Source organism: Elephas maximus, chromosome 20 (genome assembly GCF_024166365.1).
Source record: "Elephas maximus indicus isolate mEleMax1 chromosome 20, mEleMax1 primary haplotype, whole genome shotgun sequence".
Lineage (NCBI taxonomy): Eukaryota > Metazoa > Chordata > Mammalia > Proboscidea > Elephantidae > Elephas > Elephas maximus.
Window position 1 is genome coordinate 52744337 of NC_064838.1, and position 14142 is coordinate 52758478.

Genomic DNA, 14142 nt, shown 5'->3' on the forward strand with positions numbered 1-14142 from the left:
TAGATGAAGGCAAGCAATCCAAAAGAAAAATTAGCAAAATGGAGGTAAAGGCAGCTCACTAAAGAAGCAACCCGCATAACTAATGCACTCAAAGGTTCAAGCCTAGCAAGTAAAAAGGATAATGAGGACGTAAATCTTCCATATATTGCTTGTGGCAGTATAAACGAGAGCCATTTTGGAACGTCTTGACATCTATTGAAACAGCTGTAGACAGCCTCCATGAACTAGCAATTCTCTTTTTAGGCATAAGCTTACTCATATAAACCATCAAAGAATCTTAAAAAAAAACTCTACCCTTAATTCATTTTTACATAAAAATCTAAAGTTTTCAAGGCAAGTTTAAGTTACAAAACAGGGCTTACCACTGTGGTGCCTGGTCACCTGTCACTTTTTCCAGATGACAGCAGCTCCTGAGGTATGGATGGCGTTCTTCCTCCTCCCACATGTACACATGCAGAGAATTGTCAATGGCTTTTTTTTTTTGTGGTGAGGATATGGATAGGGTCCTTCAAAGGACTCCCAGGAGTGAGCGGCCAAGAAGTAAAACTCAGAGCAATAAACAGAGAGGGGAGAAGGATCATACATACCACCCATACATGGTAGATTCATGTCTGGTGGTCTTGAAATTGTTGTAGCAGGAGGCCATTGATGGTAAAGAGGGACAAATATGGCCCATTCTCAAGGACAATCACATTCCCATCACTGCTTCCTGTGTAACTAGGAAACTCCGTATCAACTGGTAACGAGAAACTTGCGACCTGATGTGCTTTTTTCACACAAAACACGTACATTACATATATATATATGACAGGACAATATCCTTACACTAACTGTAAAAACATACTCCGTATTTCTATGGAACTTAAGTCCAGTGATGAAAATGAAGGGTGGGCCACTGGCCTGACAAATACATGTCATTGGCCATGGTTTTGGTACTATGACACAGGAAGAGAAGGCCATGAGAGGTGTGGACATGGACAATAAATAATAGCTCAGACACTGAGGGGGGACCTGTAGTGCAAAGGGGCATTGGAATCCAGGCCCTAAAGCATCATGGGAGTCTAAACATGTCTGCCGAAAAGGGCAGGACAGAGTAGAGAAGTCAGAAGCATGGGTACTATAGAGTCAAACAGGCATGACTTAGCCCACTGCTAAAGAAATCCACTACCCCTATTTACATAAATTTACAGCTTATAATGAATGCACGTGTCATGAGAAGAAATGTTTCTGAAGTGGCATGGCTTACCTTGGATGGCTATTTTACCACCAATCATCTCAGTTGTAAAGTCAAAGGTGGTAATTCTTATCATTTCGTTAAAGTCTCTTCGGAACATCACTATTACCCTGTTTGTCTTCCTTGAAGCCCAGCAGGAATCCCAGCACCACGCAAAGGGAATAGGGAGGGACAGGGGGGTGTTATCTTCTGACGGTTTCAGTAAGTACGCTGTGAAAAATACCTAAGGAGAGATTATTGCACTTGTAGTCAAGTGAAGGCAGAAGTTATAGTATCTCAGAACAGGAGTGACTCTAAAAATCTTTATCTGTAGCCAAAGCTATATTCCACATGTCAGGGAGGGTTGAATAGTCCCTGCTTGTCCCACCAAAACACAAAAAATTCAGAGTCTTCCTATACTGTCTCTTGTTCACAGATAGCACAGGAGTCCCTGAAACTTTTCTTCTGACATGCTAAGGAGTTACAATATCTTCTTGCCACATTGGCCTTCTGATCAAGTTGAGGTTGGCTAAGTAGATTTTCCCTTCTTGGAGAACTATTCAAGGGATGTTTTGCTTTTGCTACCTGTCCTCTTAACTCTTTGTGCTCTGGTGCCCAGTTCATGTGTGCCATGTTAAGAACGGTCTGCTCAAAGGCCAAAGACTTTCTCAAAGTGACATTAAGAGGCTGATGCATATTTATTTACCTCTGGACCTCTCTGTGCTTTCCAGTCAAGGTAAATAAAAGTAAAGGAAAGCAAAAGCAAAGAAGGTTGCCAAAGATCAATAACTCTTACATCCTCCTCCACCTCTTTGGTTGACTCAGACTTTGTGAACAAATTTCATCAGTAAACCTTTGCCTTTGGAACTGGATATCATCACTTCAAAGAACATTTTCCTGGCTATTAGAAGAGATTCCACTTGCAATATGTCTAGAGAGAGGAAGGAACAGTATTCTAGTCCTCACTGAGCTTTACAGCGTCTGCAGTACTTCCTAACTTGACCATCCTAATACTTGACACACACACACCCCACCCCACCCCTGCCAAGTTAAAGCCCACAGCAGCGTACCTACCTTTGAAGAAAAATATTCTTTTATCCCAAATACAGAGATCGATTTTTTGTCAGGAGAGCAGAGCAGATGTCCACCACAATATCTCAATGCATTAATGTTAGAAATATACCTTAATTTAGGCACTGTAAATGTGTAGATGTCACCTTCATAATTACTCATCTGAAACCAAAACATCACAACAGTGTCAATGGGAAGAGATATGAAATCCTGAAGTACACAGGAAGCAAACTGTCGGCTGCAAGGTATGCCACTGTTTCTTCAATCACGTGATGGAGATCTAACTCTCTGACCAGACTGACTCACAAAGTTGTTGGGATAATCCCATGGGATAAGTCTTTCTAAGCCCTACAGCACTCTTCTCAAAGATAGTTGTTCATTAGAATATTGACACTATTCTGCTTTTTCAATATTTACCCAAATTCAAATCTTTCCCTCCATTGTCACTATCCAAGTTCATGTCTTATACAAAATACACATTTGAAAGAAGAGACTGATATAAAGTAATTCAGGGAATTTTTATTTTTTTAAAGAATTTCTGGAAAGTGTAATTGAAGTAGGTCCAAGGTCAAGATGGTATGGAGGTTTGTATGCCAACATTCACTAGCGTATTGTTAATGACTCTCAAGGTATGTGGAAGGTCTGAACCCAAGAAAACAGATTGTGATTCCATAGCAATGGACCCTTGCAAAAGTGGTGCAATGGTGTCAGACCTCCTCTAACTTCACAAGGGGAGGAGATAGAATCAAGATCATCGACCCAAGGCTGATTCCTATGAGACAGAGGTCAGACATACCTCCACTCTTCAATCTTTTTACCAATTCTGACACCAGCCATCCCTCCCATGGCACTCTCTACTTCTTTGCCGGGTTTGATAATTTATTGCAATGGCCACACAGAACTCACAGGCCATACTCGCAGTTATGGGGTTTATTAGGCAAGCAACAGGTTACAATTCAGGATCAGGAACTACTCAGGATATAGTTCTTTGATTAGGACAGCTTCTTCTCGGTATGCCTACAGGCAAGCCTCTCTCTCAGCCCTTGGCCTGGCCTCTGTCCTGCTCAGGCAGGTGTTATAGCTTTTTAGCTCCACCAACAAGTGCCCAGAGGCACCCCACTCTGCCACAACTGCCTGCCCAAAGGCACTTAGCTCTGTCACTCTATTGGTCAGCACGCCCACTGTAGCTGCCTCACTCCATGGGCCGGGAAACCCACTGCACCATCTTGCTTTGGTCTACTGGTTCTGCTGCTGCCGTTTTTCTGCCACTGGACTCTGCCATGCTTGCTGCCACTTCTCGCCATCTTGCACATTCTCTGGTGTTATACCTCTGTCTCCTGGGTCTAGGGTGTTCTCAGTGCAGGGACCAGGGTCCAAAAGACATGCTCCACTCATGCCTCTTGTCCTTGATGGTAGTGAGATCCCTTTCCTAGCCTCTGGGGTTGGTTCATTTTAAGCCTAACAAGATGGCAAAACTGACCAATCCTCTTGCTAGGGTTCCATACACATTATTTGTATGGTCCCACTCCCGCAAAGGTTCCATGCACCTTATCTGCATTATTAGCAGGCTGTCCAATTCCCTTGGAGGGCCATAAATACCTTATTTGTATAAGTTCTACCCAATCATTTTGATGGGGGGAGGTCTCAAAGACCATGGTTAGAAGGACCACAAAAACTAATTTACTGCACCACAGCCCTCAACATCTGTTAAGGAAACAGACATTTTGTTTTGTAGGTTCCCTCCAGAGGCAGACGCTCACTTACCACCAGGAATGATCCATCCTTTGTGAGAAAGGCTTCCATAGAAAAACAGCACTGAGACATGGCGAGAACAGCCAGAGCATCCCTATCCCAACAATTCCACACCTTGATAGTTCCCGCCAAATCTGCCATGAATGCAAGATGCCTCTAAGGGAGCATCGTCATACGTTTAATATGAGACTGCTGGTCTGGGCTTACCCAGATCATAGTGCCCTGGAGAATGACAGTAACACTGTGTTTGTGGAACTTTTAAACTTACTGTGCTTCACTCTACCCATGTTTATTTGGAAACCTCTTCCAAGTCAGTCCCAATTCTTGCTTCTGGGATAAAAAAAAGGATATGAAAATTCTCCTAAACAGCTCATTTATTTGGTGTGGACATGAGAACAGGAACTCTGCAACATTCTCAGAGGCAGGAGCTCACTGCATGATGGGTATAAAGAACAATTAAGACTAAAACACTTGGGCTCAAATCAGTTCTAATTCTTACTTACAGTGCAACATTCAGTAAGTTACCACCATGGCTTCCTCATATGTAAAATGGCAATCGTTGACAAAGAGATAGTAGAAGAGGTAATAAAGATGCCCATTGCCAATAGATTGAAGTAACTTTGTGAAATAGACAAGCTACCATTAGAAAACAAGACTTTGTACGCATTTACACGTGGAAGCACATATTAAAATCTGAAGTCTCTAAGTATTTAAGATCTAAATGAAAAGGTCACATATTATAAGCTAGAAGACTTGATTTAAAATTTGTTTCTTTTTCCAACACACAGGGAACATTTTCCAGAATAGATCACATATTAGGCCATAAAGTAAGCCTTAACAGAATCCAAAACACTGAAGTATTACACAGCACTGACTTGATTTGTAAACTTTCACTTAAAGCACAATAAAAATTAAAAAAAATGAAAATACTTGTAAGAAAAAAAAATATTACAAAGCATCTTTTCTGACCATAAAGCCATAAAAGTAGAAATCAATAACAGAAAAAGCAGGGAAAAGAAACCAAGACTTGGAAACTGAACAACACTTTGCTCAAAAACGACTAGGTTATAGAAGAAATTAAGGATAGAATAAAGAAATTCATAGAATCAAATGAGAATGAAAACACATCCTACCAGAACCTTTGGGACACAGCAAAATTAGAGGTCGATTTATAGCAATAAATGCACACATCCAAAAAGAAGAAAGGGCCAAAATAAAAACATTAACCCTACAACTCAAACAGATAAAAAGAGATCAGCAAAAGAAGCCCTCAGGCACCAGAAGAAAGGAAATAATAAAAATTAGAACTGAGACAAAGAAAATAGAGAATAGACAAAAATTGAAAAACTCAAGGACACCAAAGGCTACTTCTTTGAAAGGATCCAACAAAATCAATAAACCATTGGCCAAACTGACAAAAGAACAGGAGAGGAAGCAAATAACCCAAATAAGAAATGAGATAGCTGATATCACAACAGACCCAAATGAAATTGAAAGACTCATAACAGAATACCATGAAAAATTGTATTCCAACAAATTTGAAACTAGAGGAAATGGACAAATTTCTAGAAACACACTACCTACCTAAACTAACACAAACCAAGGTAGAAAAAACTAAATAAACCTATAACAAAAGAAGAGATTGAAGGGGTAATAAAAAAGACAAAAAAAAAAAAAATCTCCGACAAAGAAAAAGCTCTGGCCCTGATGGCTTCACTGGAGAATTCTACCAAACTCTTAGAGAAGATTTAACACCAGTACTACTAAAGGTATTTCAGAGCATAGAAAAGGATGGAATACTCTCAAACTCATTCTATGAAGCTAGCACAACCCTGACACCAAAACCAGGTAAAGAAGCCACAAAAAAAGAAAACTACAGACCACTATCCTTCATGAATGTAAATGTAAAAATCTTCAACAAATTCTGGCCAATAGAATTAACAACATATCAAAAAAATAATTCTCCATGACCAAGTGGGGTTCATACCAGGTATGCAGGGATGGGTCATCATTAGGAAATCAATGTAATCTATCACATTGATAAAAGAGAGGAACCATATGATCTTATCAATTGATGCAGAAAAGGCATTTGACAAAGCCCAACACCCATTCCTGATAAAAACTCTCAGCAAAACAGGAATAGAAGGGAAATTCCTTGATATAATAAAGGGTATTTATACAAAGCCAACAACCAACATCACACCAAATGGAGAGAGTCTGAAAGCATTCCCCTTGTGAACAGGAACCAGGCAAGGATGCCCTTTATCACCACTCTTATTCAACATTGTGCTGGAGAGCCTAGCGAGAGCAATAAGGCAAGAAAAAGAAATGAAAGACATCCAGATTGGTAAGGAAGAAGTAAAAGTATCCCTATTTGCAGATGATATGACCTTATAAACAGAAAACCCTAAGGAATCCACAAGAAAACTACTGGAACTAATAGAAGAGTTCAGTAGAGTATCAGGATACAAGATAAACACACAAAAATCAGCTGGCTTCCTCTATGCCAACAAGAACTTCAAAAAGGAAATCACCAAATTAATACCATTTACAATAGCCCCCAAGAAGATAAAATACTTAGGAATGAATCTAACCAGAGATGTAAAAGACCTATACAAAGAAAACTACAAAACACTACTGCAAGAAACCAAAAGAGACCTACATAAGTGGAAAAACATACCTTGTTCATGGATATGAAGACTCAACTTTGTGAAAATGTCAATTCTACCCAAAACAATCTACAAATACAATGCAATCCAATCCAAATTCCAGTGACATTTTTAACGAGATGAAAAAAATCACCAACTTCATATGGAAAGGGAAGAAGCCTCGGATAAGTAAAGCATTACTGAAGAAGAAGAACAAAGTGGGAGGCCTTACTTTACCTGATTTTAGAACCTATTATACTGCCACGCTGGTTAAAACAGCCTGGTACTGGTACAACAACAGACACATAGACCAATGGAATGGACTTGAGAATCCTGATGTAAATTCATCTACCTATGAGCAGCTGATATTTGACAAAGGCCCAAAGTCCAGTAAATGGGAAAAAGACAGTCTGTTTAACAAATGGTACTGGTATAACTGGATATCCATCTGCAGAAAAATGAAACGAGACCCATAAATCACACTACGCACAAAAACTAACTCAAAATGCATCAAAGACCTAAATATAAAATCTAAAACAATAAAGATCATGGAAGAAAAAAATAGGGACAACGCTAGGAGCCCTAATACATGGAATAAACAGAATACAAAACGTAACTAACAATGCACGAACAGCAGAAGAGAAACTAGATAACTGGGAGTTCCTAAAAATCAAACACTAATGCTTATTAAAAGACTTCACCAAAAAAGTAAAAAGACAAACTACAGACTGGGAAAACATTTTTAACTACTATGTATTCGTATATCAGATCAGGGACTAATCTCTAAAATCTACAAAGTACTGTAAAACCTCAACAAACAAAAAGACAACCCAATTAAAATATGGGCAAAGGATTATGAACAGACACTTCACCAAAGAAGACATTCAGGCGGCTCCCAGACACATGAGGAAATGCTCACAGTCATTCGTCATTAGAGATAAATGCAAATCAAAACTACAATGAGATACCATCTCACCGCAACAATGCTAGCACTAATTCAAAAAACACAAAATTATAAATGTTGGAGAGGTTGTGGAGGGACTGGAACACTTATGCACTGCTGGTGGGAATGTAAATGGTACAACCACTTTGGAAATCAATTTGATGTTTTCTTAAAAAGCTAGAAATAGAAGTACCATAAGATCCAGCAATCCCACTCCTTGGACTATATCCTAGAGAAATAGAGCCATCACACAAATAGATATATGCACACTCATGTTCATTGAAGCTTTGTTCACAATAGCAAAAAGAAACAACCTAGGTGCCCATCAACAGATGAATGGATGAACAAAATATAGTACATACACACTGTGGAATACTATGCAACAATAAAGAACAATGATGAATCTGCAAGATATCTCACAACATGGATGAATCTGGAAGGCATTATGCTGAGTGAAATTAGTCAGTCGCAAAAGGACAAATATTATATGAGACCACTATTATAAGAACTCAAGAAAAGGTTTAAACACAGAAGAAAACATTCTTTGATGGTTACAAGGGTGGGGAGGGAGGGAGACGGGTATTCACTAACTAGATAGTAGATAAGAATCATCTTAGGTGAAGGGAAGAACAACACATAATACAGAGGAAGTCAGCACAACTGGACTAAACCAAAAGCTAAGAAGTTTTCTTAACACAACCAAATACTTTGAGGGACAGAGTAGCAGGGGCTGGGAACTGGGGACCATGGTTTCAGGGAACATCTAGGTCAACCGGCATAACAAAGTTTATTAAGAAAATGTTCTGCATTCCACTTTGGAGAGTGGTGTATAGGGTATTAAATGCTTGCGAGCAGCCATCTAAGATGCATCAATTGGTCCCAACCCACTTAGAGCAAAGGAGAATGAAGAACACCAAAGACACAAGGAAAATATTAGCCCAAGAGACAAAAGGGCGACATAAACAAGAGACTCTATCAGCCTGAGACCAGAAGAACTAGATGGTGCCCAGCTACCACCAATTACTGCCCTGACAGGGAACATAACGGAGGGTCCCTGACAGAGCAGGAGAAAAGTGTGGTGCAGAGCTCAAATTCACATAAGATGATCAGACTTAATGATCTAAGACTGGAGAAACCCTCAAAGCCATGCTCCCCCGGACGCTCTGTTAACCTAGAACTAAAACCATTCTGAAAGCCCACTCTTCAAAGATTAGACTGGACTATAAAACGTAAAATAATACTTCTTAGTTCAAGCAGATACAGGAGACCAAATGGGCGGCTCCTGTTCGGTGGCAGGATGAGAAGGCAGGAAGGGACAGGAGCTGGTTGGATGGACACGGGAAACGGGGGGTGGAAAGGGGGGAGTGTGCTGTCACATTGTAGGGATTTCAACTAGTGTCACATAACAATACATGTATAAATTTTTATATGAGAAATTAACTTGAGCTATAAACGTTCACCTGAAGCACAATAAAAAAAAAAAAGGAAAAAGTATATTACTTAAAAAAAAAAAAAAAAACAAAACTTCTTTCTGTTACCAACTTTGAGTATCATTTTCCTGTCAGCATTGCTGATTTATGTGTGTAACAGGATGGACCCAGGTACGCATTACATTTGCTCCAAGACCAAACTCACCTCTTGTACATCCCAGGCACAAAGCTTGTGATCTGACACACCACAAACAATTGACTTGTCTTGTCCATCCTCTGACAGGCTGCTTCCTGAGAGATAAGCCATAGGTTCACTAGGTTCTGGGACTAAACACAGACAATACTTGGCTACCGGACAGATGAAGGGTGGTCCAAACCTAATAAAGAAAAATTCTGGGAAAAAATCATTTTTAAGTTCTCCTTCACCCTCTCAGGAGGGCTTGAGGTCACGTGGAGAAGAAGATAAAAATTGGGCTTCAGAGTCAGGCCTGAATGGGTTCCCATTGGAGACTGGCTGTTTGTGAGATATCAGCCAACCTGTTTTCCCTCAGTTTCCACAGATATAAAATGAGAATAAAACCTCATCAGAGAATTGTTCTGAGATTTTAAAGAGGTATCAGGAATTAAGTGAGAACTAGAGCATCTGTTATTCAAAATTTTCCCATGCTTTTTTTTTGTTGTTGTTGGATTCTTTTCCTAGAAAGGGTAGGAAGCCTTTGGAGAAAGACAGTAACAAGGCTTGCTTTTTTGTCGTGAAAAGATAACCCCGGCTTCTCTGTTCAGCATAGAACATAGGAGACAAGAGAGGTAGCAGGAAAGTTAATACAGCAACCCAGTCCCATTAGATTTGAATTAGCTCTTCATTAAATCAGAACATAAAACTGCATTTAAAAAAAAAAAAAAAAGCTAAGAGTGAATTCCAGAAACGAATTCGCCATACTCCTCTTGCACACCACGTCCCCATACCGATTCTCCCAGGTACTTCTTTGCAGGCGAAGTCCTCTGGCTGCGCCGATGCCATGCGATACTCCTGCTTGACTTGCTTGAGGAAGAACTGCTTCCAATGCTTTGCATCTAGGGGTTCATCAGAACAGCACAAGGTCCATCTCTTCAGATACATCATTCTGGAACCAGAGTCACAATCCCATCCGGCTTCCCTGGTCAGCCCACCTCCTCGGACCACTGTTAAACTACATGAACCCTTTACTCACTGGAATCTTCATGCATGCGCCTACAACACAGCTGCACACAGGGCTAGGTGCTCCAGGCAAGTGCATAATTATAGTCCTCCTCTCCCCTGACATACACCTTCCTCTGCCCTTTACTCACCTCCACAGGTAATTACTCTGTGCAAGCATATTCCACTGCTAATAGAGAGAAAGGAATAAACAGTAAGTCAGTGCCCACGCGTTGGTTCCTCCCCTGCTATCATTTGTTCTGGGAGCTGGGTCCACACAGGTTAATCACACAGGATCCCAGCTCTCAAAGCCCTCACAGTCTGGGGGGCAGGAATGATAACAGCGGAGACCTATCCCTACTAATACTGGCACTCGGTATTCCTGTGAGAATTCAGAGGAAGAAATGGTGATTTCCTAGGGCTGGAAATAAGAAACCCACAGATCATTTAGTCATCGCAGCAACTTCTTCATATCAGTTTGACATTTTCATTTACAGAAAATGAGACCTTTAGAGTAAACGATGCTAACCTCAAAACGTATCACACTGCTAGTCTGCAAACTGGTGCTCAAGTTGGTCAAGAGAAGCGGCCGATTCCCTGGAGTACTACTGGTGTATCAGAGTAGAATGGATGGATCTAGATTCGGAACAAGGTAAACTAAAAGAACAAGGGAAGGTTATGCGAGTGTAACGCTGGGGTAGCAATATTCCGTGCCTAGGAGAGAGGTGAGGGGGGTCTCATGCAAGGACTGACAGGACAGCAGGGTGCCGGTGGAAGCTGACCAATTCAGACAGAGCAGCTGAGGGTGGAAAGCCTTTACCTTGTTCACTTGGGAAGCCTGTAGCAAGCTCAGTCCATCCAGGAAGGAGAAGACTTTCGAAATCGCGAAGTCAGACAATCTCATGTCCGTCTTATGCAGCGTTGGCCGACACCAGTCTCCTTTCTCCTCTGCAGGTTGCTCTGAATTTAAAGGCTTGGCCAAAATCTGCAGTACTTGAAAGGATCTCCACCCACAACTCATCACACTCTGATAGAGACGGGTTACAGGTGTGCAGACTCACAGACTGACCTCCTCTTAAGCTTCTTTTCCTGGGACAGATCCACACAGCCGAGGGCATTCCTACACTCACTTGGCTTGTTAGTGTTGTTTAAACTCATTCAACAACACATTCTTTGCACTGTGAATGGAAAGTGCAGGGCCCAGGGCAGTCCCCATTTCTGACGAATCTGTCAGGCCTCTAGGAAATTTCAATTACCGTGACTCACCTTCATCAGATTCTAGTCTCTGTGTAGCACCTTTTTAGTTCTAGATTGCCAGGGTAGGCAATCTGCTTGCCATGTTGATGTGTCTGCCTTGGGACATCAGATCTGGTCAGCAGGGCCTCTCTCTCTGCACCAATACAGCTTCTGGGTTTCCATCATTGTGCATGTTACTTTCCAGTGGGAGGGGAATGTGCAAGCCAATCAGACTTTTCCAGAGAGGTCTAAGGTAGTGGGCCTCATCTGAAATGGCTCTTACAGTCAGTGCCTTCCCCTTGTGACCGGACACTTTTCTACGGTTATCAATCTCTCAAGAACTTGACAACTTATTTTGGTAATTTCTATGGGGGCCCCTCTGTGGGGCTCAATGATGAGACCTGTCCCTTAAACTGCCACCTCCAGCCTGATACACAGTACTGGTTCTCAGAACTACCGTTTTTTCCTACAGTGTTATCTGCTCCATTGTCCAAACCACATGGTACTGACTGTTCAGGGACAAAAAAATGTCCTCTTCCTCAGAATTTGGAAAGGAAAACTTGGCATGTGAGCAGATCCATGAAATACAAACATGACCACTATGGGAAGACCACATTTTTCGTTTTGCAGAATTGGGTTTGTAGGAAACTTGTTTGAAGAGAATGTGATTTAAAGAGGAGGAAACTAGCATAAAGAATAAAAACTTGATTTAAAGAGAGATAAGGGAAAGCCTTGATGGTATCTTTTACATCAGTAATTCTAGTCTTTCCTAATTCTTTCACTTTCCCTGAACTGTATCATTGTACTAATTACAAAATTAAAATAAAATCTGTTTTTGGTTTACCTAATTTAAGCTAATAAACAACCCAACTTTTCTGTACCATTAATATCAATAAAAAATTCATATTAGAATTTATTAGACCATCATACACAGCTTGAGCTTTACTTCAAATATATCCATATATGGACAATAACACATTGGACTATAACTTCTTGTTGATTAGCTTCCTCTGGTTCTAATAGTCTGGAACATCATGTATTTTCAAGTTGCTGTACCCTCTATGGAAACCCTGGTAGCGTAGTGGTTAAGAGCTGCAGCTGCTAACCAAAAAGTTGACAGTTCGAATCTACCAGGCACTCCTTGGACACTCTATGGGGCAGTTCTGTTCTGTCCTATACGGCTGCTATAAGTCAGAATCTATTTGACAGCAGTGGGTTTGGTTTTTGGTATCCTTTATAAGGTGGGAATGGTGATTTCAAACTCACTATATTTGGGGATCTCCGTCTCCAGAGATGACTAAGAATTCCTGTAATACTTCAGGACTCCTTACCATACCTGTCTCCACCCTATAGGTCCCTGTGTCTATTCAACAAATATGACTTAAATCAATATTGAAAATAAATAAGACAAGGGTGAAGGTGCTTCCAAACTTATGACTATGTGTTGATATGAAACATCAGTGAAGCCACTCTGGGAATCATTGTGAAACAGCCAGAGCTTGAGATGATGGCAAAGTCTTGGATGGGCCATTTGTGGACAAGAAAGAAAGCAGGTCTGTTCTATAATCACGTGAACACTTGCTCCACCCAGCTCACAATTGGAGAACTGCAAATAATACAGAGATATTCCGTTTTAAATCTATCAGTTCACCAAATATAATTTGGTAATATCCAGTTGGGAGTTGGAATGGGGAACATTTTAAAAGATCCTAACTTTTCAACAACATCAAAATGTTCAGATTATGATACACAGCTAAAGGACTCTCACGGAAAGATCTCCAAGACATACAGCTAAATGGGAAAAAAAATCAAGTTTTAGGTCAATATATGCATTTGATTTTCAAATGCAAAAAAGAAGACAATTTAAAAGTCATATGTTTCTACATATATGTGCAAATAGTTAACAACATGTCTCAAAATATATATACATAATCTGATCTCATGTTTACACTTGAGGAGGACTGGCATGGGAAAGTGTGAGACTCATTTCATCCTTGTCGTGGGACTATTTTACCTTGAATATTAATTAATAAATCCTAAAGTTTTAAAAATGACTGCTTATCGGAAGTGAGGCCAAGGTGGTGGAATAGCCAGATGCTTCCAGAGATCCCTCTTACAACAAAGACCTGAAAAATCAAGTGAAACAATTATATTTATGACAAGCTAGGAGATCTGAACATCAAAGGCAAAGTTAGAAAGTGGACTGAGCGGCAGGGGGAGAAAGAGGCCGTTCAGAAGCAGAGTTGCCAGACCTGAATCACTGGGATCCCTCAGGGACCATTCCCGGCAGTGGGTGCAGCAGACTAGTGTTAGCATTCCTCCACAGTTTTCTGGAGAGAAGCAGCCAGCTGCACAGCCTACTCACACCTCTGGAACCAGAGAAGAATGGCGCTCTCGGCAAAATCTTAGTACTTATGTATATTTTACCTCACCCCCACTCCCAAGCCAGCTTCGGTGGCTATTAATTTCCCTGGGCCTGAGATAGGCCCATTTGAGCACCCTGAGCCATGCTCCTGGACTTGGAATAAATTCACAACAGGGGGAAAGATAATTTGCCAGCTCCACTAACCTGGGGAGCTCAGGACAGAAACAGCTCCTGTCCAGGCATAAATGGTCCGTGGACTTTGAATACCTTTTCCCCTGCATGGACCTGTGTGGGCCTATTCCAGGAG

General features: G+C 40.9%; 1 protein-coding gene across 1 annotated transcript; it reads right to left on the minus strand.

Moving 5' to 3' along the window:
* Window positions 1-358: 358 nt before the first annotated feature.
* FBXW12 (F-box and WD repeat domain containing 12) lies at window positions 359-11255 on the minus strand. The gene is given in 9 exon segments (XM_049862068.1): window positions 359-466; window positions 468-506; window positions 588-766; window positions 1247-1457; window positions 2288-2446; window positions 4049-4258; window positions 9263-9434; window positions 10011-10131; window positions 10988-11255. Coding segments are annotated over 9 exon segments (1467 nt in total).
* Window positions 11256-14142: the final 2887 nt, after the last annotated feature.